This window comes from Adiantum capillus-veneris, chromosome 5 (genome assembly GCF_014529385.1).
Source record: "Adiantum capillus-veneris isolate H3 chromosome 5, ASM1452938v2, whole genome shotgun sequence".
Classification (NCBI taxonomy): domain Eukaryota; kingdom Viridiplantae; phylum Streptophyta; class Polypodiopsida; order Polypodiales; family Pteridaceae; genus Adiantum; species Adiantum capillus-veneris.
Genome location: NC_140935.1, coordinates 150,944,122 through 150,970,296, shown reverse-complemented (window position 1 = coordinate 150,970,296; position 26,175 = coordinate 150,944,122). Strand labels below are relative to the sequence as shown.

Genomic DNA, 26,175 nt, shown 5'->3' with positions numbered 1-26,175 from the left:
AAGACAACAAAGCAAGAAAAGAAAAGTCCATAGACATCTTTTTATCAAGATGTACTCCAAAGAGTACTCTTGGTTGGTTATCCACCTTCACCCACTTGAGTTAACAGATATGCAATACACAAACAAGAGATAACTACAGTAGGCTCTTAGCATGGGGTTGTGGATGTATTTGATACTTTTATATATATATATATATATATATATATATATATATATATATATATATATATATATATATATATATATATATATGCTCTCATATAATGTGAGAATTGCTATTAAAAAAATCAATATGCAATACAAATCTTACATCTTGATTTTTCTTTTTTCCTCTCTATCCTTGAGAACGTTCATTTTTTTAAAAATGTGACCTTATCGTTCATTTGAAGGGCAAATTTTAACGTACCTTTCATTAAGCTATATTCACGCAAAAAATTAGAAGGGCTACTTGAAGATTTTTCAATATCCTATCCATGTTTTGAAGGATATAATCATTTTAACTATACGTTGAAGGGTAAAAGTGCTTCTGAAAGGTGCCGAAGCTTTAAAAAATGAGCCCTAAGTTAAACGTTGATGTGTCTAAGTGGAAGCTCAATTCAAACCACATTTTATTACAAACTAGTACAACCGACGGGCTTTTCTCTCTCTCTCTCTCTCTCTCTCTCTCTCTCTCTCTCTGCATCACTGTGCTCTCGGAGCTGCAGGCCACACCCGCCGTTTGAAGGATGTTCTAACGCGTGACAATGAAGGGAAACCGGAATTCCCTCCCCCATTATCCCTACTATAGATAAACCATGTTGATGGTTGATTGTGAAGTGTGTATTGCTGTGATGATAAGTGTAAAAGATTATCGGCCAATACCTAAGGACATGAAAGTGAAGGCAAACTTTTTGGTAGAGAGATAGCCCATGTGTCCATTCCTACTTCTCAAAATACACCTAAAAAGAAAAGGAAAGAAACCGACTTCAACTTCCCACTATAGAACAATCAACACTAAGCCTAAGGATAATCTTGCATCCAAAACAACAAAAGCCCCGCCCCCCAAAAAATAAAAATAAAAACCCTCCAAAACCTTAAGGGAAAACTTGCAAAGAAGAGGAGGTCGAACACACGTACTTAAATAATTATAATGATAAAAAAAATTGTAAATATATTGAAACTTAGATTGTATTATCTAAACAAGGTGAATAGTCACAATTGTCTACGTATTATATTGGGAAAGTTTATGGCCTCCAACTTAATCACCATTGTGACCGAATATGTACGCCACTATGACTATTGTTATTCAGTCACAGTGGCCCACGTTTTATACTAAGAGAGTATTTATGGCCTCCAACTTAATACCCCTCTTCAATAGTAAATAAGATGGTGAGAGGCACAAAACTCACCTGCCACATGCAATCACTTCTGTTATGGAGTACTCCTTCATTTCCTTTTGGTTCATTATGCACGATAGCTCCCTTGTCAGCCAGGGTTTGATGATTTATGCTAGGCTTCTTTTTGGTTGGGGTGGCTCCCGTATCAGTCTGGTCTGTTTTGTGGGGTCTTTTCAACCTTAGAGGTTGCCAATGGTTGTACAGGTTTTGAGCTTTCCGGGCTGATGGATATGTGGTTGGTTGTATGCCATGGCCCAGTTTGGGATGCAGGTGTTTGAGACAAAGGCTCTTCACAACAACTACCAAAACTTTGAAACATGTGAGAATGGTCCCATTTTAGGGTCAAGAGCTAGAGGTGCACTCTTTGGACCATCTTGGATGTTGAGATATCAAAGAGATCCCTCATAGAACTTAGCCTAGAGGGCAACCTCATAGGCTCTCTATTATCTAGCCCATACAATGTGTATTGCCCCACATAAAATAGAACACGATCACATAGGTTGCTATTAGGCAAGGCCATGAATAGGCAAAAAAATAGATTCAAAAATGGTGTGGAGACTCAAGACTACGATGCATGTCGATCTTGGATCCCAGGAGCTAGTGAAGATGTGCACTCTGCCTTTGGGGAGTGGGTTGAACCACCCACTAGACCAATGGCATGAGTCTCAATAGCGCATCTTGCTAGCTTGGATTTGTTTGGTCTATGTGCATGGTACTGCAGTTTTAAGTACAAGATAGCAGTGGTTTAAATCGGGTGTATGTGAAGGCCATCTTCTGTGCTCTTTGGTGATCCACGGTCACCATGGGCCTAAACCACCACCCCCCCCCCCCCTTTTCTCTCCTTCTTCTTTTTCGTTCCTTATGTGTGTATTTTGTATTGTGTGTACACACACATTTACACATGTTATATATTTGTGGTAGTAACTTTGGTACTTTGGTAAGGTTAAGGACTCACTTTTTGTGGGAACAAGAATTGAATTTTGTGCTGCCTGCATATGGATTTGGTAAAAGTGTCGTGGTTTTCACTCTTGGAATCCTCGTGTGAGTGTTGGCAAAAGAATGGTTGGGTTCTGGCTTTTGAGGAGCCTTTGTAAGGTCAAAAGAGGGCGGGGGACCTATTATATCTACAGGGGCCAAAGGGGAAAGATTAAAAGGCGCATGTTATACCTAGCGTAACAAAGAGGAGTAGCGTGTCCCTCCCTCTCTCTCTCTCTCTCTCTCACACACACACACACACACCCACACACCCAGGGAGCAATGGGGCAAGAGTACAGGCCTCTCTTCGAGTTGATCATCGAAGAGTCGCGCAGGAAAGCGTGGGAGAGCGACAGCGGCCGTGTGGCTGCATTCAGTCCTCCCTCTTCCACAACAACAGCACATGAACATGCAGAAGCAGCAGCTGCAGGAGCTCTCATGAATATGGCGCGCAGCTGCAAGCAGCAGCTAAATAAGAAGAAGCAGCAGCAGAAGAAGAAACCCAAATTCTTAGTAGTGGGCCGATGGCTCACAGCTCGCGCAAGGCCACAACCCACAACCAAGGCAGTCTTCACAGCATCCTCATTATCATCATCACCATCCCCCATCAGCACCCTCTATGAGAGTGCCCATGACACCACCTCCCTTTGGAATGCATGCCATGACCCCCTCAACATGCCCTCCTCCTCCTCCACCGACAACGACGACACCGAAGACCACCACCACCTCTGCCTTTCCCTTCCTTGCTTGCAAGATGATGGCGACAAATATCTCGAACTTGCCGTCGCCCTCGACATGATGGAGTTGTGCGCCACACAAGCCCGCATTGAGAGAGATGCTGCAATTGCACAAGCCTCTGACCTCCGCTTCGCCATCGACACCATGCGCTCTACACTCCACAAGGTAGAGCAACATTGTCTTCACCTCAACTATCAACTCTTCATGAACACTACAAGTACATCATGAGAGGAACTCTCCTTTCTCTTTGTTGAGTTACAAGTAACAATTTGTAGAGCTTCTGATGTAAATAGTTCATTAGGCAACAAATGACTAATTAGAGATGGGTTTGCTCCAGTATTGCTTAAGTTGCAAGCCCCTTTAGATTGACTATAAGAGAAGCAAAAGCTGCTAGGAGAATGTCGCCACCATCGGGTCTGGTTCATCCTTTTAACTTTGATCCACATGGTCTTCTCCCAATTATGGTGAAGGTTCATTTGTTGTGTCAAGCACATGAGTGCTTCAACTCTTCAGAACCTAATAGGATTCGGCAATCCCTGTTGAACATCGTTGTACATTGTGATTTGCATACATGTTCAACTAAGTACTTTGATGAGTGTAAGTCTATGTCTCTTTCGAAGAGTTCTTGCGAGGTGTGCTTCAAATGTGGTTTACATACACGAACATCTTCCCTCGTATTTCATGATTCATTGATGTTTTCACCTAAAGCATAGTATGCCATACTATCCATGTCATACATACTATGATGAACAAGCATAAAAAGTAATAACAAAGAGAGCAATTTAGTCATTACATGGTTAATTTGACTTGGAGAATTATTTGTCATGTTTCATAGAGGTACATAGGCAATTATGCAGAAAGTTTACAGACGCCAAACATCAATAGTGCTACCCACAGTATGTCTTCATAGTCCCAAAATGTGAGACCAAACCAAAACCAGATAGTTTTGAGCTCTCATTATGGATAAATCTTAGTGATCACCCTAGGAAGGGGGAGCTGCAAACTCATCAAGCTTAGCTCTTATATCAAGAAATACAACACCAATGGTTAGCAGTTTGAAATGTTCGATATATGAAAAACTACTATATCACGTGCATTTAAGTCATCACATGGTTCAAAGGTATCAATGCAATGGTTAGCAGGTTGAAATGTTCGATATATGAAAAACTACTATATCACGTTCACAATATCTACTGTTGCTATGTAATTACTTTATGAAATGCATTACTCTAGTGTTAATATGCCCAAGTTTCAAGCTTCTTAAAGAGGTAACATTGATGAACTACAAAATTGCCCACATCATTCCTACCATCCTTTGGTCCTATTATCCACATGGATTTATTTTCTTGGTTTTGATCCCTTATAAGGTTGCAATTGCCCACCTTTGGTCCTATTATCTGCATAAATGTTCTCTTTTAATGATCTTGACCCACACAAGGTCACAAAGCTGTCTAATTAGCTTAGTAGCACTTTTTAGTTCAAGTAAACATGCAAGTTCTCGAGAGCTACTACAAATTATTAAAGTGTCTAAAAAGCTAGAATACACCATTATTGTCGATGCCTCCATTTATCTACGTGGATATCTTTTTGGTGAGTCATCATATGCAAATAAAAGATCATACCACTAAGTTTGCATAGCATTTTAAATACGCGTGTCAATAGTTAAAAATTTCATATTAATGTGAATGCTTTTACCTAGTCCTTATAAGTTAGGATGAGGTTAAAACTCTCCTATTTTTGTAAGGAGGAGGGTGTATATTAGGCCTCAAAAAAGGATGTCTTCGTTGAAATGAGTACTCACTATGGGTTTGTGGGAGCTCCCCTATTGCTCCTCTGCAGTTTGCAAGGATCGGGTGGGCGAGGAGGCCCTTGTCGACCTATGGCAAGGTAGAAGGGTGTTGGGACGAGCTGGTGTCAATGTCGTGCTTGGTTGGCTTCCATCCGTAGCGCGACTGGGTGTCCTTGGGAGGTAGGTCCCGGCAACTCCAACCACGTTGTCTCTGCTCCCACCGAGATTGCTCCCTCTCTTTTTGGCCATGGTGTCAACGTCGTGCTTGGTTGGCTTCCATCCGTAGCGCGACTGGGTGTCCTTGGGAGGTAGGTCCCAGCAACTCCAACCACGTTGTCTCTGCTCCCACCGAGATTGCTCCCTCTCTTTTTGGCCATGGTGGATTTTGCCCCTCCAAGGTCCCCTTGTGAGCTAAAACAGCGGTTGAGTGCTACTCCTTTGTGGTGCCTGCAAAGCGGTGGTGCCCTTGAAGAGGGGGAGGGAACGGGGCAAAGTCCCCTCTTCTTGTGGCAATCAAGGTTGCCCCGATCTTATGGTTGCAAGTGCTTGGATCACCCTTAATAGCCTTAAGGGTTTGGCTAAGTTTGCTCGTGCTTTGTGCTGATCCCGAAGCGACATGAGTCAAGGTGTTCTTCACTTTTTTTTGCGCTCGATCCTCGGGAGTCATGGAGATTGTTGGTGGCAGCAACGAGATGTCCCTGTGGGCGATGCGGACTGTGGGCCTTGCCCCCTTACTTGCCTTTATGATGTGTTTCCTTATGTTGAGTGTGGCACCCATTAGGAAAGAAATGGACTCATTTTTTGGGCCATTTAGGTCTAGTGAGAGAATGCTCCTTAGCCAATAGGAAGAACGCTAACGTTACGTAGAAAAGCTTTTTTTCTCATTTTTAAAAATGTCCATGAAAACCATTTTGGTGAAATTTTCATTGTCACCAGAAAAGTAAGGCGCTTGATAGTGACATCTTGCACAAGCGTTGAGTGCCTTTTTATGACCCGTTGTTGCTATCTCGCATAAGCATCAATCACCTTTTTATGAGGTACTCGCAATTCAAATTCGAACGGGTCGTACTTGTAATTGATAAGTACTATTTAAAACTATGAAAGGGTTAGAATCAAGCAAATAAAGGTCCTTGAGGAGTCTCTGGGGCCTCTACTCACTTGGTTCTGACCTCATGAGGCCCTATGCTTAAAAATGTTGTACTTGAGCTAGAGACACCGGATTTTAGTGTTTTAAAGTGCTATCTTAGGGTTTTTGGACGTTCCGGATGCATCCGGGGTGTTCTTTTCGTTTTTTGAAAGCATATCTTATGTGTTTTCTCTCATCGCACATCACATCACTCATTAAGATTGACGGAGATGGATTTTTGTGCACGCTTAAGTTGGGCTCTCGAAAAGCATTTTGTACGAGCATGCATTCAAGTGATCGAGCAAACTTTTATGTATGCACTATGAAAAATAGAATTTCAAAAAACTACTTTTGTATTTTTCAAGATTACCTCTCTCTATGTTGAGTTGACGTTTCTTACAGGGCCCAAAATTGATCCAAGTTTCTCCTAATGCTAATCAACCGATGTATGGTTGGAATTGTCTCGTTGAACCTTGGCTCGCGATTTGGGCATGGCTTTGCTATGTAATTTTTTAAATTTTCCTAATATACTTTTACTCACTATTGTGAGTTCTGGAAAAAAAAGGAGCACTCACTATGCCATATGTGATGTGAAGAACAACATCCCATATCTACATATTAGCTTTTATCCCTTGCTTATTGGACCATAATATGTTTTTGGAGAGGAGACCAAGTCTCTCTCTCTCTCTCTCTCTCTCTCTCTCTCTCTCTCTCTCTCTCTCTCTCTCTCGGACATGTGAACAATTGTTGCATTATAAGGCTTGGATCTTTGGATCTCTTATGGAAAACCTATTTGGAGTTGTAGGTGATTGCACAAGCTACACAAAATGGCCAACGCGCTTACAAGCAAGGACGCTTTTGACAAGCCCATAGCACCATTGATTATTTTGCTATTATCCAAAGTTTGCATAGACAAACGTTGAGTGAAGAGATGGGTTTGAATTGCACCTGCTATGGTTCAACCCCTGCAACATGTAGGTGTGGCTGTATGGGTGAAATCGCGTAAAACTTGTCATTGAGAAGCATCATATTGCAAAAAAACAAAAGATACAGGTATGTGATGTTGCTTTGGGGATTTCATAAGGCTTTTGATAGGTCCTAATGTGTATCTTTGAAAATGTATGGAATACCACTTCACATTTAACAAAAGAAATTTCAAAACTTTTCTCAAAAAATAATGGTGTTAAGGGCTCCGACTTTAAGTAGGCTCCTTGGACTATGCATTGACAAATTGGAGCACATGGTTCTTGATTGTATGCGGACACAGGTGCAGGTTGTTCAAAGACTATTTTGGGATGGTATATATAGCCGTTTTATGGCTATAATGTGTTATTGAGATGGTGTTTATGGGCTGATTAGGAGCACTTTTCGGCATTGACATTGTCTAGGGGTTTTCAAGCATTCATCTCCTCACAGGTTCTTGCATACATACAGGACATCCAGGTTTCTTACAAGTTGCAGTGTTTAGCATCAGCACAGGTTTCAGTGGGAGTACTTGATGCGGATATGCATTGTTTTGGCACTTTTGATAGTGCTTGAGCTCTTTTGAGAGCGGTTTTACTCCCCACAGGGATTTGTTTACTGCTTGCACATTTTGTTTGGTGCCTGTTTCAGCGTGTATATTGCACCTTGCAGTATTGTTGACAGTAGATGTACGTTGAGTTGCGGAAACTGCCATATGTACCTTTTGTGGAGCCGATTTGGCTTTTTTTTTTTACAGTCCCGACCGTTTCTGAGACTCGGTTCGGAGGCCCTTTCTGAGACTGGGCTGGTTTCTTGTCTGCATAACCTTTTGTGAGGGTCAATAGCGTGAGGTTCTCTTGAGCTAGGGGATTCTCAAATGTTGAGATCCTTTTGGTGATACAGGTTGCTGGAGTACCCCTTTTTCATGGCCTCGCCATAGGACATGTATAGAGAGGGCTAGCATTTGACGCCGTGTTGGCAGTCTTGGGTCAGCTTTTGCCCTTTTATGCGCAGTTAGTGGTTGATGCACCTGTCTTATGCTCTGAGAGCATTACTTTTGATGCGTTACTGATCTCTTGTGACAATTTTAGATTGAGATTCTGTCAATTTTTTTGGGGAAACTCTGTCAAATTTTTCCTAGAATTACCAGTGTTTATTGGCATATTATCTTTAGCTTGCAGCCATGTCATCTAGTGGTGAAAAGGATATTTACAATATCCGAAAATTTGATGGGACGAATTTTGCTATCTGAAAAGAGCAGATTCAAGATGTTCTTATACAAAAAGGCCAGTTGGATCCTGTCATGGAGCGCCCAAAGGGCGAGTATACAGATATTGAGTGGGAGAAACTTGATGCTAAGGACAAATCTACCCTCCATTTGCATTTGGCCGAATCTGTGTACTTTGCTATAGTTGGAGAAAGGACTGCTAGAGATGTATGGGATAGGTTGTGTTCCAGTTATGAGAACAAAAGTGCCACTAATAAGGTTTTCTTGATGAAGAAGCTGTTTGACCTTTGTATAAAGGAAGAGGGCACTATTTCTACTCACACTAATGATTTCAATATCATTTTCATGCAGGTAACCACTCAGGGTTTGGTCTTCGATGAGAAAATCAATTGTATATTCTTGCTATGCAGTTTACCCTCGTCTTGGGATACGTTCTGTACTACGATTAGCAACTCAGCACTTCGTACCGGTCTAGTGTACAATGACGTCCTTGGGAGTCTGTTTACCCAGGAGATTCGCAGGAAATCTCTCGAAGGTAAGAAGGATGGTGATGCGTATGTTGCTAGTGATAGACAGAGGGGTCGCATTCAAAGTCGTGCCAAAAGCAAGGAACGTGGGGGCTCATGCAGTAAGTCTCGGGGTTCTATGCGTAATGTTGAGTGCCATCACTGCCATAAAAAAGGGCATGTGAAGAAGGATTGCACGAAATAGCAGCAAAGCAAGAAGGATAAACAATCCGGTGACACTTCTAAGTCTGATGATTCAAACAAGGGCAAAGCAAAGTTAGAGGAGATCAATGTACTAGAGTCTTCAAATTCTCCTATTGTAGAGACTCTTCCAGCGGTTGTTATGCCACTTACCTCTGACGTATTGGTCTTCACAGTAGATCTACCTGTCGAGGCTCTTGTTACAGAAGATGCACAGTATGCGCGGAATTGGATAGTAGATTCTAACGCGAGTTTCCATGTGACACCACATAGAGAGTGGTTCTCTACTTATTAAAGAATTTATTTTTGGTATTGATGTCACAATACGCAAATGATGTTGTGCTTTTGGCTTATACTTTTAAAGATGCAAAAATCTTAATGATTGTACTTAAAACCTTTTCTTACATAGTGGTTTGATGGTAAATGCCTTGAAAACATTGTTATCTTTGTCACCCAAAGTGGTAAGGTAGTCCCAAGTACCTTGGCCATTGGGTTTGGCCAATTACAAATGGCCCAAATGTGCTAAGCATCACTCTAAAGTTAGGAAGTTAGCTTATGCCATCAAAGAGATATGAAATGTAGAATTCTCAAACAATATCTCGACACCTTGTTACACTTTCACTTCTTATGATGGATGGTAGAATTTGTAACTTCACTTGGAAAGAGTTTCAAAAACGTCGTGACCGTTTTCTTTAGCAAGTGAAGATACAAAAATCATACAAGCTCCTTTATCTCGTGACAATATCATTTTCCATTGAGCTAATGAGTATGGAGAGAATTGTGGAGTACATGATAAAGCATTGGCTTCCTGAATTGCATGAGAGACGAATAACAAAGTTCAAAAGATTCATAGAAGCAACATATTGAGCACAGGACATCAAGAAGAGGTTCGGAAGATAGAATGCAATATACTTACTTCATGATGCATCACAACATATGAGGCTTCCCTACAATGCCTATTTATTTCAATAAGAAATCAAAACTTTGGTCCAACAATTATAGTTCTATTGAGCGATTAGCGCAATACATTAGGATCAAAACATAGCAAAGAATCCGATGATCTTGAAAAGAGTACTTATATGAAGATGTGATAATCAACTTGGATTGTTAAAAAGAAAAAATCCAACTATCAAACAGTCCCACTACTCAATTAATCAAGCAAAAAAATCCAAGATCCAAGCTAACTTGTAGCTTATTGTGGAAAAAGTGTGAGGGATGCCCAAAAGGCTCTAGATTTAGTGAGAGTCTAGCTATAAATTTGAAAAGTACCTCTTTTAAAGCTTTCAAAGGTACCAAATTTATCTCTAAATTATGTATGAGTCAATGGAGGCACTTTTACCCTCAAGTGGAGATGTAAAATGATTCGAATTTAAAAGTAAGATATTGAGTTCAGATACCCTTTAAAGGTGAGGGTTTGATAATTCTAAACTTGGCTAATAGAAACGTTAATCAAAGATTAGTGTCTTGCCCCTACGCAGCAGCCACTAAGACTCCAAAGTATGCCTTTTCAGTGTCCTCCAAACTTAGTTGCAACCACCTATTGCAATTGAAGGAAAAGCTCTCGAATTCCAGGAAGTCCAATGTGGCTAATCAAATCTCTTGCGACAACAGGGTTGTATCTGATCCTTCTAGTTGTCATAATTAAGTAGCGGGGCATTTCCACCCGTGGAGGCACAAGTTGCAACCACCTATTGCAATTGAAGGAAAAGCTCTCGAATTCCAGGAAGTCCAATGTGGATAATTAAATCTCTTGCGACAGCAGGGTTGTATTTGATCCTTCTAATCGTCATAATTAAGTAGCGAGGCACTTCCGCCCGTGGAGGCACATCTTTAATGGCTATGGATGTGGAAGAAATGTTGATGGCTTTGAGTGCTTTAGTATTATTTCTGGAATGCACACCCCAAGTAAGAGACGAGATACATTGCTGATTATTACCCACTGGGAAGCACATGAAAGAGAGAGAGGTATGAACTAAAACAATGTGACCTCAACCATGCGACAACACATCCCAACGAATACCTTGCATGAACCATGTGCAGTAATTTCAACATTTGCAGACCAATGCATTGACACAGTACCCAGCTCTTTCTTAAGAAACAGTAGACGGTTGCATAAGCCCCATAGAAGCGTAAACTGAGTCAACTCTGTAATTAACAAAACAGCTCTATCCGTCTGGCCGACACCCTGCAAGCACCATCTGGCATGGTGGTGCTGCGCTCGCAGCACCTACTTAAAGAGGGGGAGGGGAGGGAACTCTTCCAAAGCGAGAGTCCTCAAAAAAGTGCTGTACTCATCACCGGTGGTTATTTTTTACCATTGTTTTAAAAAAAAACATTGTAATTAAAAGCGAAGCAACTGAAATATATTTCATGTGAGGCAGTCAACTATCATTATTTGTCACAGATACATTCAGAAATTGACTGAGGCCTTCATGATAGACATGCAATGAGGGTAAAGCCATCGATCTTTACAAAAGCTCAAAAAGTAAAAAATGAGCTTCTTCTGCCCAAAGCAGTTACCAGATTATGGCAAGTTGCTGTCGTAAGAAGAGCGACACAAGCGCCTACACTAACCAAATTCATGCGAACAAAACCACCGAATGTTTGAATCTCAAATTTCAATAATTTTTAACTTGTACCAAGCTTAACACAAAGTGCAGCAACAAGAAGCAAGCATCTTCTGACTTGAAAACTATCCCAACATCTATTCACCTACCTGTAAATACTATACAAACCGTCTTCAACTCCTGATCAAAGGGTAAAGAAGACAAAAGGCTCCTGCCAGTAACAACAGAAGTAATGTGACGACTCCTAGGCAGCTCCGGAAAACCCTGCCTCAGCATGCTTCCAAGTTTATACATTCGCTTGATGCTTTCTTATAAAAAAAAGCACCTAAGCAGGTACAACGTAGGGATGTTTCTGAAAATCATCCCCATCAATATTGAGCCTCCATTACAAAAATTATGATGCATACAAATTTTATATGTCCGCTCCGTTCCGCCTGTTTGCTCCCATTGAAATTGCCAAAAGCTTCATGAAATCTGTCATGCTTACTTCTACCTGCTCCCCAGTCTTCTGTCCATCACAGTGCCTTTTAGCATTGTACTCCATTGCAGCAACCTTGGAGGTACAAGAGGTTGACAGAACCTGCTCAAAATCCGCCTGTTGTAATGGCCTTGGAACCTACACACACAACACTTCGTCAGAACAAATTGAAGAAACAATACAGACTTTGACCTCGACAGCCAGCCGGTTACAATAGGGAAAGAAATGTCAGGCCTGAAATATCTTATGTTAATAATATCTACACAGCTGATCACTTTAATTTGAATAATAGGAGGAGAGTAGACCAGTTTGCAAAAAGCTGTACAACTATTTCCAAGGCCAGGCACATTTTGTTATAGAGATAATGCCCCATCCTCTTGAAGTTCCGATGCACACGAGTTGCACAAGGAAGGACATTCACTGACATACTGCAAAGTGATTTGGCTGGTAAACTTTCAAATAAGGAGTTTGATGTGGGTACCATCTTATTCACATATGAGATAAACATCGACACACAAGAAATATCTACTGGACCCAATCAAACTACAATACTTGAGCTGAGAGCTACACAATGAACTCATGCATGCAAAGCAGCACATACAACAAATATAAGAGCATATCGACATCAGAGGAAAGCAAGCAGCACCATAGAAACATCTCAAGAGCATATTGTCAAAGCAGTCATCTCAGAAATCAATGAGAACAGGAATCAGAGCTAGATGAACAGTGAGATTAGAAATAGAGGCTCAACAAAAGGTTGGCAAGGAGGCTCCAAACATTGGAGCATGAGATCTTGGAGAGTAAGTTGAAGCGGGTGATACCATTCACATCGACGTCCAAGAGACAAGGATCCAAATCAAACCAAAGAAAGTAGTGCTTGATATTCAAATCTGAAAGACAAAATCAAAGTCATGAAGCCAACTTGCTCACTACATGCTACTAAGATATGGATAGCAGACGAGCTCACAACTCTTCAGCTCCAGTCCACAAAGTAAGAATTGGCCAAGGTCTCCAGGAAACAAGGAATACGAAATGTCTAACGACATGGCAAAGTGGAGTTTTGGACATCTAAGATGGGCAAAAACTGACTTTTTATACATGTAACTAGGTGATCTCACTAAGACCTTCCAATGTAATCCTCAGTTTTAAAGAGTTATGGGATATCTCTCGATTTGTCCTATCGGTCCTAGTTTCTCCTAGGAACAGGTGTTAGGGAGTGTGGGCTGTTTTGTGGCTGTGCACAGCCGTAGTGAGGTTGTTTTCTAAATTCTCATGTCGGGATGTGTCTAGCCATGTTTAGCTCGGGGTTTTGGCGTTGTTCCATGCCTACTAGGCTGGGAGTATTTGTCCCGGCCATGGCCGGGGAAGAGAGGATGCTGGCGTTTTCAGCAGTCTTCTCCAACGTTTTTCCTGGCAGCCCTAGCTCTCTTCATTCCCAGCAGTAGGGAAGCACACATTACCCTACAGATGAGCGATCACATGTAGAGGCAGGGCATCTTTGATGCAAGCCTAGGAGAGAAGAGGATTCCCTTTCCTCTAGAAGACAGCATACGACAGCAGCCTTGAGTCTTGTTTCCTCTCTCTCCACATCCATCTTGTTGCCAGGAGGAGATGCAGTTCGCCATCTTGAGGCCATGTCAATGGTCTCATGTGCAAGAGCAGATAGCATTAGTAATCGTAGTTGTGTGTACCTCGGTGTTAGGTGCAGCGGAATGAATGTTTGCGCCTTGCTCAAGATGAGTGCTCCAAACTGTGTTCAAGGTTCCTTTTGTTCTTATGGAAGGTAGAGCCTTCCGTTCTTAATGAGAGAATGCTATGATCACAAACAAAGTGAATGGACACTGTGCGTGCAAGTGTATGAGACTGAGAGATAGAGAGAGAAGAGAGATACGACACCAGAGACGTAAAACCCTCCTCCGAAGGCCCCACTCTCGCCGACGAGAGAGGTCTACTTATGATTGCACAATCTGGTACAAATGGAATGCATGGGACTGATGCAAGTCTAGGCTATGTCGACGATGATGACGGTGATGACGAAGTCGACCTAAGGGCTGCAATCTGCAATCTTTCTACTGCTGTCCAAAAACGCTATGAGTTGAAATCTGCGAATCTTGTATCTGCTGAATTCTGACTCTATGTCGGTGACGATGTCGATGGCGACGATGCGACGACGACGCGCTGAAAACGCAGATGTTGAAATCTGCGTTTTCCGGGCTGAAACTGTAAACGTGGCGGAAACTGACAGTGCGGCAAGGAACTGCCAGGAAGGTGAGATCTGCGAGGTTCGGGACTTGATCTACGATGTCTAACTGCTGAAAACTGAAAATGCTGATGGTACTTGACTTTCCGTCGCGATGATCTGCATGCAAATCAAAAATGCTAGGCTGATCTGCTGTGGTCTTGTCGCCAGGGATCTGCAAGAGCAAAACGCTGGCTGATCTGCGGTGGTCTTTTCCGAAAACGCTAGCCAAGCTGTTGTGAAGCAAAAACGCTAGAAGTCCTTGGGTTCTACTGAGAAGTTGCCTATTGAGCAAGGTGCTCCTGCTGCCTCTTCTCCCATTTGGTACTAACTTGGGTTTGCTTATATATTTTCTTAGCAAAATTACCCTACCTACTTTTGTTGGGAAGTCACTTAAATTAATAAGTGAAAATGTCAAAAATAGAAAAAATAGGCTAAAATCACTGGAAATAACTGATTCTAATGGATTCTGATGGGAATACTGATGATCATGCTGTGTGCAACCAGAGGATATGCATCTATACTAAGTGACTGGGCATGCACGGTCTACGAATAGACTCACAAAAGTGCCAGATCACTTCTAATCTAGACTGACTGGACTGACTGAACCCTGTTATGTTGTAGCTTGTCCACGGACACATAGGGTTGGATGTGTCACGTGACATCCCCTCCTTTTCAAAGTGAGGTACTAGTACCGAACTGTATGGCGTCATGGGAGATCGCCAACAACATCCGGAATCCTGGAAGGGACTCTTCGCGGTCCACTCTACTGTGTGGGTCGTGCGGTACTTTAACTTCATAAAGGTCTGCAACGCTTGCTTCTTTGGGCCGCGCCGAAAGCGACACAAAGTCTCCTGTGGTTCCTTCGATGCTTCAACTTCGTCTAGAGTCCTACTTCTTTCTTCAAGAATCTCCATGGCTGAAAATTCCTGAACCCATTTCCAACACAAAACCATGAACATACCCATTCCATGTGAAGTGAGTGGAAAAAATCTTGTCTTCGCTAAAGACTGTGTATGCAATGTAGATGAACATAGAGACAGAGTGACAACCCGTTCATCAGACACATGCAAACAATGAGATCCAATCTTTCTCTGATGATCTAGAGCAATCAACTGTGGCAATTCACAACGGAAATGCGCATGCTTGGTGCTCATACTTTCATGTGCTCTTTCGGAAACTATGTCATGCCAAGGAAGAGACATGGAATGTGACTTCCTTACATACATACTTTTCAGCTTTTCATGAAAAATCCGCATACATTCGTGCTCATCCATGAGAGAAACGTGCTCAACATACAGTATGTCATGCCTAGGAAAAGGGATCAATAAAGATGTTGACTAAAATACAAGAAACGATCACAAATAAAACACTCGAACAATGCGTGCGTATCAATCATGCGAACACATAATACTCCCGTGAGAGATCTTTGGACCTAGGCTCGAGAGCCAAGATCGCTTCTTCTTGAGGGGGTTCTTTGGTCCTAGGCTCGAGAGCCAAGATTGATTCTTCGTGACTGATCGAATCTGCAATGAGGTTAGCTTCGCTAGAAAAAGCACCAACTAACACATCATCCTTGTGAACAATCACATCATCTTCATGCAACTCATCATGCTTGTAAGAAATCACATCTGATCATGTAAACCATCATGCTTGTGAGAAATCACATCTTGATCATGCAAATCATCATGCTCATCATTATCATCCAAATCATCATGCTTATCATTGTCATTCAAATCATCATCATGCTTCACACAATCATGCAAATCCTGTGTATCATGCTTTGGAGAAGAAGAGACTGAGAGGGTCTCCTTTCCCCAAATCTCTTGCATCTGTGCCTAAACTTGAGAATAGAGTCGCCAGAACTCTTTGTTGTGTTGGTCTCTCTTTTCTTTGAGGGCTTTGTTCTCGCGATCAAATTCTGCTTGTCTTGCTTTGTTCTCGCTATCAAATTTGGCTTGACTTTCTTTTTCTTCCAAGTCGTACTTACGCTCTATGGCTGCCATTCCTTCTTTGTATTCACGATCTATGGCTGCCCTTCGTTCTTCGTAGGCCTTTCTTTCTGCTTCTCTTTCTGCTTTTCTTTCTTCGCGTTCTAAGTGTCTTTCCTTAAACAACTGCTTCAACTCCTCCATAGAAGTTAGTGCAATCTTTGTCGTAGATGGTGAAGGGGGAGGGTCGGAAAAACCTCCTGGTGGGGAAAATTCTTCTTCGCCTCTCTCATGCTCATCACCTCCAAGCGAAGTATCCATTCTGCTTCGAGTGATGACCATTTTGAAGTCGTGGGTTCTTGTGGGTTCTTGTGGTCTTCGGTTCTTAAGTTCACGAGGAGCTTGGGTTCTTGGGTTCTTGAGGGTCTTGAGGTTCTTGAGGTTTTCTTTCGCTTGCAAACCGTGTTTGAGAAGGATCTTCTCTTCACCTAAGTTCTACTCCTTTCTGTGGGCGCACCCCTTGGCGGCCTTGCGCTCACACCAAGGTTGCCATTTCCCACCTCACATCGAGTGGCCGGCCGCTAAGTGCACGGTCCGCTCTCAATGAATGAAAAGAGACACAAGGGGAGGCTGGACAAGCCCTTCTTTCTTGGGATTCCTGTCACTCTTCAAAAAACACGATTAGGAATCGACATGCCTAAGCGAACTTGGGTGTGTGCGACCGCAACAAGCAAAAAATTCTTGTGATTCTTGTGGTTCTTTCCTTGAGTGATACACAACACTGCCAAAGCTCTGATACCAATGTTAGGTGCAACGGAATGAATGTTTGCGCTTTGCTCAGGATGAGTGCTCCGAACTGTGCTCAAGGTTCCTTTTGTTCTTATGGAAGGTAGAGCCTTCCGTTCTTAATGAGAGAATGCTATGATCACAAACAAAGTGAATGGACACTGTGCGTGCAAGTGTATGAGACTGAGAGATAGAGAGAGAAGAGAGATACGACACCAAAGACGTTGTAAAACCCTCCTCCGAAGGCCCCACTCGTCGGCGAAAGTGGTCTACTTATGATTGCACAATCTGGTACAAATGGAATGCATGAGACTGATGCAAGTCTAGGCTATGTCGACGATAACGACGGTGATGACGAAGTCCACCTAAGAGCTGAAATCTGCAATCTTTCTACTGCTGTCCAAAAACGCTATGGGCTGAAATCTATGAAACTTGTATCTGCTGAATTCTAACTCTATGTCGGTGACGATGTCATTGGCGACAATGCGACGACGGCGCGCTGAAAATGCAGATGCTGAAAACCTGCGTTTTCCGGGCTGAAACTGTAAACCTGGCGGAAACTGACCGTGCGGCGAGGAACTGCTGCGGGAAGGTGAGATCTGCGAGGTTCGGGACTTGATCTGCGATGTCTAACTGCTGAAAACTGAAAACGCTGATGGTACTAGACTTTCCGTCGCGATGATCTGCAAAAACGCTGAGGTGGTGCTGCAAATCAAAGATGATAGGCTGATCTGCCGTGGTCTTATCGCCAGGGATCTACAAGAGCAAAACGCTGGCTGATCTGCGGTGATCTTGGCCAAGCTGTTGTGAAGCAAAAACGATAGAAGTCCTTGGGTTCTACTGAGAAGTTGCCTATTGAGCAAGGTGCTCCTGCTGCCTCTTCTGCCATTTAGTGCTAACTTGGGTTTGCTTATATATTTTCTTAGCAAAATTGCCCTACCTACTTTTGTTGGGAAGTCACTTAAATTAATAAGTGAAAAATGTCAAAAATAGGGAAAATAGGCTAAAATCACTGGAAAAATCCCCTAACTGATTCTAATGGATTCTGATGGGAATATTGATGATCATGCTGTGTGCAACCAGCGGATATGCATCTATACTAAGTGACTGGGCATGCACGGTCTACGAATAGACTCACAAAAGTGCCAAATCACTTCTAATCTAGACTGACTGAACCCTGTTATGCTATAGCTTGTCCACGAACAAATAGGGTTGGATGTGTCACGTGACACTCGGTCTATCCATCGGGGCATATTAGATCTATGTCGGACCACCCTTGGTCACTTGTATGAGCAGTTTGTTATTAGCATGGCGAGCCTTTCTAAAACAGACTTGGACACTCCAAGTCAAGAATCAATCACGACAGCACCAAATAACCACTTCAAAACAGTTCACGGTTCACAACAGATTTGCACTGGCCCGGTGGATTTCCGTGCCTAGAGATATTGGCCCCAAAGATTGGCGCCCCTTTCGGTATTTCTTTATGTATTAATCAGTTCAAAGTACAAGAGTGGGTCGGGTTCTCACTCTCAGACTCTACGTCCAGATGCTCTGCAGAGTGTGAGCCCTCACCACTCATTTAAATTACAAGGGTTGCCAAAAGCAAAGCCCCAAAAGCTTCAGATCAAAAGCAAAGTCTCTCCCTCTCTCTCTCTTCACAAGCTCTCTTGAGCTTTTGTCAAATAAAAGCACCAGTATTCTCTCTCTCTTTTTCGCTAGTTGCGTAGGAAAATAAAGCAACAGTATTCTCTCTCTCTCCATCTCCAATTGCATGGGAACATAAAGCAAACTGCCGCAAAAAGCTGGAAAGCTTCTGGACATACGGCGCCACGTCAACATGTGCCCATTTCACATGTTTTCAGCCTTGCTGCCTATTAGGGTTAGGGTTTTCTGACAGGTTTTAGGGTTAGGTCAGAATTTAGGGTTAGGGTTTCTGGCAAGTTTTTTAGGGTTAGGGTAAGGGTTAGGGTTTGCATGTTTTAGGGTTTTCAGTAGCAATCAGGGTTTCCTCTCGGGCAGCCACGTCATCATTTTGTGACACCCCCGTCTTGAAAGCATTGTAATCGCCCTCGATTACGCCTGCCAAACAGACAGAGGCCATAAACCGTCTTAGCAGACAATGACTATTAGTACCTACGTACTAGGAACACACATCTAGCACATGTACCAATCGACAGTCACATCACACGACATCACAGGACATCACTAGACATCACAGACATCACATGACATTCAACATTCATTCGGATCTTAGACCATGATTTATCAGCAATGTAGGCTAGCAGTCGCATATAGATCTAATCGGGACGTCATCGATGTTCGATTGACTAACCCCTATTGCAACCATGTCTATTCGACATCAATCAGACCAAAATGCTGCAGTCATTTCGTCTATTCGTTCTTGCACTTAAAAGAGGTCAAGAACGAATCAGTATCATAATCAAGAATTCCATTTCATAAAGTCATACAACAGAATATTGTCAGCTTTCAGTATCCCTAAAGCTCAGAGAGACATCAGTGACTAGTATCTAAATCAAGGCATTTGTTGACAAAGGAGCAGAGTGACTCCCCTCTTGTGCATCCCATTGCACCAGATCTCCGGCCAAGCTGAATTCTAGGTTCTATTTGGAGTAGACTATGCTAAACCAAAAGCATAGAGGTAAAGTTTCACAATCTTAGGAGTATCTGCTAGGTTCTCCTCCTCCATCCACTTCGCATCCAATGCAGGATAGTTCTTGAACTTAACCAAGAACCGCCTTCGGACTTTACCTTTATTCTTCATATCCTTATGTGCCAAAATCTGTTCAGGAACAAGGATCTCCTCGGTTTCTTCCACTTCGGGTTGCTCATCAAGCACATCACCTTTAAAAGGTCTCAAGAGACTCACATGAAATGCATTGTGAATCCTCCAAGTATCAGGCAGTTTCAGTCGGAAGGAGACATCATTTATCTTTTCAGTGATCTGGAAAGGTCCGTAGTATCGCATACTAAGCTTTGGAAAAAGCCTCTCCTTTCCCTTTTCCTTTCTCAGGCGTGACTTCTCAAAACGTAAGAGCACCCAATCATCCTCCTTCAACTTCAAGTCGCCACGATGGCGATCCGCTGCCTTTTTCTGTCGTTCTTGAGATTTCTGCAAAGTCTCGCGAACCTTGGCAAAAGCTGTATCTAAGTCTCGCGTATATTCATCCGCTTCAAAAATCTTATCTTTCGTGCTTAGGAAGGGTGAAACCTTCGCAGCACCTTCAACAATCTCAAATGGTGCCTTCCCCGTCGAAGAGTGTATCGTGTTATTGTAGGCAAATTCCACCAAAGGTAAGTACTTTTCCATTGAGTCTTCTTATCTGAGATATAAGACTTCAATAAATCTAAAACCACTGAATTGGCAATCTCAGATTGCCCGTCAGTCTGTGGGTGGAACGATGACGAGACTGCAACCGCGTGCCAATGTTCTCCCAAATTGCCTTCCAAAACAAACTCGTAAATCTGAGGTCTCTGTAGGAGACAATCGTCTCAAGCATGCCATGTAATCTGAAAATCTCGGCCACAAACAGTCTCGCTAAGTGATCGGGCTTGACTGTTTTCTTCACTGTTTTCTTCACTGGAATGAAATGAGCATGTTTGCTAAATCTGTCAATAAGTCAAGATACCATCGTGACCACTCTGTGTTCTCGGGAGATCAAAAATCAAATCCATTGCAATACTTTCCCAGGGGCAGGTGGGTATGGGTAAAGGCTGTAACAATCCCTGTGCTTTATGCCTGTCAAACTTGACCTTCTAGCATACTAAGCAATTGCACACAAACTCTTCCACATCCTTTTTGAGTCTCGGCCAAAAGAAGTATCTCTCTGCCCCTTTCATGGTGGTAGCAATGCCGCTGTGACCCGTATAAGGTGGACAGTGGCATTCAATCATAACCTTTTCCCTCAACGGCTATGTAACGCACACCATGGTTTTTCTCATCATGTAGCCATCCCGAATGGAATATCCCGCTACTGTCTCCCCATCCCGTATCCATGTGAAAACGTCTGCAAAATGTGTATCTGTGGCATACCGATCGACCATATCCTCGAAGCTCCTATGATGTATCGCGGAAATAACCAGAACCAACGGCTTCCGAGACAAAGCATCTGCCACCACATTCTTCTGTCCCTGCACATGGACAATCTCGAAGTGAAACTATGACAAAAAGTAGCGCATACTCTGATGGTCTGTAAAGACAGTAAAATCCGCTCCGAGTAGGTAGTGCCGCCACTGAGTAAGAGCATGGATAACCGCCAAAAGCTCTTTCTCATAAATCTGTGTTGTCATCTCCGGCCTTGAGGACAATCGACTCTCGAAAGCAATGACATGGCCTTCTTGCATTAAGACCGCACCCAGACTACGACCAGAAGCATCGCAATATACTTCAAATGACTTTTGCAAGTCCGGCAAAGTCAAAACTGGTCCGGTAGTCAATTTCTCTTTCAATGTCTGAAAGGCAGTCACCTCTGTGGATCCCCACGAGAAAGGGACTCCTTTCTGTGTCAAGATATGCAAAGGGGAAGCAACCTCTGCAAACTTTCGAACGAACCGCCTGTAGTACGAAGACGGTCCCAAGAAGCTTCTAACTTCATGGACATTCTTCAAATCGGGCCAATCACGGATAGTCTCTATCTTGGCCGGATCCATTTGCACTCTTGCTGTTGTCCCAGAAGTGTATCTCTAGTAGGAAAAATTCGTTGTTCTTTGCATTAATCACTAACTTGTGATCTCGTAATGCCTAAAAGACCTGAAGCAGATGATCTCTGTGTTCTGCCTCCTTCTTGGAGAAAACAATGATATCATCAAAGAAAGTGCCAACAAATAGCTTATACTCTTGAAAAATCATGTCCATCATCCGGTTAAATGTTGTAGGAGCATTGGTTAAGCCAAAAGGCAATCACCAAAAACTCAAATAACCCAAAAGTCGTCCAAAAAGCTGTCTTGTAGACGTCTCCCGACGCGATTCTGATCTGATGATATCCACTCTTCAAATCAATCCTGCTAAAGCACGAGGATCCCTGTAATCTGTCGAGTATATCATCGATCCTAGGAATCGGAAATTTGTTCTTGATAGTGATTGTGTTGAGAGCTCTATAATCGATGCACATTCTCCAAGATCCGTCTTTCTTTAAAACCAACAACACTAGAGAGCAATACGGTGAAGTACTAGGCTAGACAAGACCCCTTTCCAAGAGGTCTTTCACTTGGTTCATAATCTCTTCATTCTGTGCTCGTCTCACACGGTAAGGTGGCCACTTCGGTGGTGTGCTTGCAGGTATCAGATCAATGGTATGATCTTCAGGACGAGCAGGTGGTAACTCGCCTGGTAGGCCCTGTGAGAAGCAATCGACGTGAGAATGGAGAAAATCTTGGCGTTCTTTATCGAGTTTGAACATATTTGTCCTATCCTTATCGCTCATTTCTTTCATAAAGACCGAGTAAAAAAACAGACTGGATTTCATTAATTTAGAAATGGCCGAAGCCGATACAAAAGGGACAGACTCGCCCTTCAGTTTAATATCAAGTACAATGGTTCTGCCCTTCTCTGTAGTCAATGTCGCTTTCATCGCCTGCCAATCGACCACGGCGTTGTTCTTGTGGTACCAGGGAATCCCTAAGAGAACATCACAACCTTCCAAAGGCATTATGAAAAAGTCCTCATGCCCCAAATACCCCTGACAATGCAACCGAAGTTTGCCACTGACAGATGTAATGGCTACGTCCCTGCCGCATGCCGCTAGAACAGCCTCCGCAAGTGGTCCCATCTAATCGGAAATGATCTCGAGCCGTCCCGCCAATTCCGGTAAAATGAAGTTGTCCTTGGCTCCTCCATCAAAGAAGATCAGGGCCTCTTGGTCTTTCACTTTGCCCCAAGCTCGACAAAGTTCTGTACTCTCGTCCATGGTGTTGGGATCGGTACCCACACAATCTGGAACCAGTCCTGTTTTCATCTTGCCTTTTCTTCCACATTCCTCAGCTGCTCTCAAACTTTCAAGTTTGTCGTCGTCCTTGTCATTCTGTTCTTTATGTGCCTTTTTAGGGCACTTCGCGGAGATATGTCCATGTTCCCCACATCCAAAGCACTTCCCCTCCCTCATGAAGCGAGCTCTCTCCTGAGGAGTAAGCTTGGGTCATGCATCCTTCTTCTCTAGGTTGCTCTTTCTCTTTCTACTTTCATTCCCTGAAGTCTGTTCGACTCGTTTAGACGAGTCCTCTGTAGAACTGTCACTCACTGGGCGAGATTTAGACTTCTTTGCCTTTTTCTTGCCCTTTCCAAGCGTTGTTTCTTGCTTCGCTTTTTGCCTTTTCTCTCTTCTTCGCTCGAATCTGAAGAGCTAGAAGAACTGTCAAAAGAAGAAGAAGAAGAACTGGGTACTTCTTCAAATCAAACACGCTTCTTCTGTTTCTTTGCTTTGTCAAATGTCGACTGACGACCCAATATCTCGAGAAGTCAGTGCCTTTCTTCTGCTTTTTGCCGTGCTTTTTTGCTTTGTTCTGCGCGTCAAAAAGCTGAGCAATCCGTGCATCAACGACCTCTTCTAATTCCTTCTCTGAATATTGCTTATGAGCAGAAGGTTTCTTGAGAACGGGTTTCGGGGGTGGTGGTGTGGTTTTCTGCCACTGCTCGTGCACTTCCTGAAAAGAAGTCTCGCTCATATATTTTGCCAATTTCAGGTCCTTCGCAAAACTGAGCATCATCTTTGTTGCATCGCCGATCAATTGACGACACTTCATCTCTCGTTGCTCTGCCTGAGTAGGCCGAGGCGGGCCATACTCTCCGCCGGAATCTTCGTTGTGATCCCTGCCCGCATCTCCGGATGCAGAGCGAGTCGACTGATCCTTGCGTAAAGCCATAGGTGCCGCCGAAAAAAAATTGGGGATCGGATTTCTCGTAGAAGAGAAATTGGCCGTGCTCTGATACCACTGTTAACAGACTTGGACACTCCAAGTCAAGAATCAATCACGACAGCACCAAATAACCACTTCAAAACAGTTCACGGTTCACAATAGATTTGCACTGGCTCGGCGGAGTTCCGTGCCTAGAGATATTGGCCCCAAAGACTAGCGCCCCTTTCGGTATTTCTTTATGTATTAATCAGTTCAAAGTACAAGAGTGGGTCAGGTTCTCACTCTCAGACTCTGCGTCCAGATGCTCTGCAGACTGTGAGCCCTCACCACTTATTTAAATTACAAGGGTTGCCAAAAGCAGAGCCCCAAAAGCTTCAGATCAAAAGCAAAGTCTCTCTCTCTCTATCTTCACAAGCTCTCTTGAGCTTTTGTCAAATAAAAGCAACAGTATTCTCTCTCTCTTTTTGTCCAGTTGCGTAGGAAAATAAAGCAACAGTATTCTCTCTCTCTCTCTCTATCTCCAATTGTGTAGGAAAATAAAGCAAACTGCCGCAAAAAGCTGGAAAGCTGCCGGACGTACGGTGCCACGTCAGCATGTGCGCATTTCACGGGTTTTCAGCCATGCTGCCTATTAGGGTTAGGGTTTTCTGGCAGGTTTTAGGGTTAGGTCAGAATTTAGGGTTAGGGTTTTTGGCAGGTTTTAGGGTTAGATTTGCAGGTTTTAGGGTTTTCAGCAGCAGTCGGGGTTTCCTCTCGGGCAGCCACGTCATCCCTTTGTGACACTTTCCCAAGTCTCTCTCTCTCTCTTGCCCGACATGCACGCCGCCCGATCAGACTACTGACCATGAGGAGATTGATGAGATCTAAAGCGACCGATGATGGGTCTCCTGTGACTTAGCTTTTTCGAGAATACACCAACATTGTGTTGTAGTAGCCCTCATTCACTACTTTCACCACCCTACTCATATCGAGCTCATATCCTACACATCGCCAACTAGCTGCTTAGCTCACATACAACAGTTTGGGATTCTATAGTACCCCTTTTTTTCAATGCCTTTTTATCTTTGGTATTCGGTCATTGAATCAAATTCACCGCGTTGTAATTGTTTGTCTCATAGGTTATTTTGGCCTTTTGAAGACGTTAATATAATATTTTATTTCATTTCTCAGATGTCCTATCTCTTTCTAACTCAACAATCTTTCTTCTCCACACATGCCTTGTTCATTCATGTGGCATTGTAGGTGTTCTCTAGTGTCAGAGGATCTTATCAAAGCCGAGCCAGATCCAATTTGTGGTGTCCACCGGATCGGAGGCCAGCATCTTCCGCTATCTATTTCAACATAGTACCAGAGCCCTAGCTGGCACGACCACCTTGGTTGCTCAGTATTGGCTGATCCAGTGCCCTTTTGGACTTGATTGAGTGACAAGAAGCTTGTTGTTTTCTCTGGTTTTCCTCCAGTTTGGGGCTGATCCCCATGTGACTATGGGATCCCTTCCTTCTAGAAGGAGAAAATGTTCTTTGACTTTTGTCTTTTCCATCCAAGGATGGAATCTCCATGCTAGCTTCAGTAGTCTCTCGTTCATTTGGTATGCAGAAGATCAAGTGCATGTTCCAGTGCATGTGTTGGAGTTGGCTTTGACAGCCATAGGGGGATACTTCTACCTCCAGATCCACTTCTTCTTTGATCATCAAGCTTCAATGGATGAGTTTTAGAGGTGGAGCATGAGGTGCCACATGCTTAGCTGACAATGAAAACAATTCGAGGAGGTTTTGTTGAAGTATTGACTACTCCTATCTCCATGTTCTCTCTTCCCCAATGGTAGTGTGGCCCTACAAATTTGGTCATTCCTTTCCCCTATGTGAGTTTGTCACTACCAGTGGTGGGACAGGTTTCTAATCCTTTGGGATGGTATTCTTGGTGATTGACAAGAGATTTGCCAAGATCCTTTGGATGACAGATTTGCACACAGTGTCAGAAGTTGGTGTGAATATCTAGTTCCTACTTCCGCAATCAACATCATCTCCCATACATCCCTTTGGAGAGTTCCAACCTTGGGGCGGCCCATTGTGATCTTCGTGGGCATCGCGGTTCCTTTACTCTCCCTTTTAAGTATTGGTGTTATGTTGTGTAGTCTATATTGATTACACACTTGAATGGTGAGTATATTCTCTTCAGCACAAATGGTAAGGACAGTTTTGGGGAAGATGTTAAGGAAGTAAATTACAACAATTTGGAGTATATGTGCTCTTTCGAGTTTGTATGGAGTTTGGCATTTTGTATTGGATTGTTTCTAAAGGGATTTTGGCAGATGCAAAGGAGCGGCAGACATTTGGTTTGATATCAGGGAGTTTTCTTACTTCTCTTTCATAGGGGACTTATCTTCACTTGACTACCAGTGC

At 43.1% G+C, this 26,175-nt stretch overlaps 2 protein-coding genes across 2 annotated transcripts in view; one reads left to right on the top strand and one right to left on the bottom strand.

Moving 5' to 3' along the window:
- Positions 1–2,536: 2,536 nt before the first annotated feature.
- Positions 2,537–3,491, top strand: LOC147458290 (uncharacterized). Its single transcript, XM_086511799.1, has one exon. It carries the CDS (start codon positions 2,634–2,636, stop codon positions 3,315–3,317), a length of 684 nt encoding a protein of 227 aa, XP_086367925.1. The 5' UTR covers positions 2,537–2,633; the 3' UTR covers positions 3,318–3,491.
- An 8,066-nt stretch (positions 3,492–11,557) lies between these two features.
- Positions 11,558–26,175, bottom strand: part of LOC147458289 (uncharacterized) — a 68,848-nt gene continuing 54,230 nt past the window's right edge. Inside the window, exon 5 of the mRNA XM_086512957.1 lies at positions 11,558–12,085. Coding sequence (XP_086369083.1) covers positions 11,882–12,085 — 204 coding nt within the window. The 3' untranslated portion in view covers positions 11,558–11,881. The remainder of the gene's footprint in view (positions 12,086–26,175) is intronic.

Coding starts and splice junctions, on each gene's coding strand:
- LOC147458290 (XM_086511799.1), top strand. CDS start 2,634: ATGGGGCAAGAGTACAGGCCTCTCTTCGAGTTGATCATCGAAGAGTCG.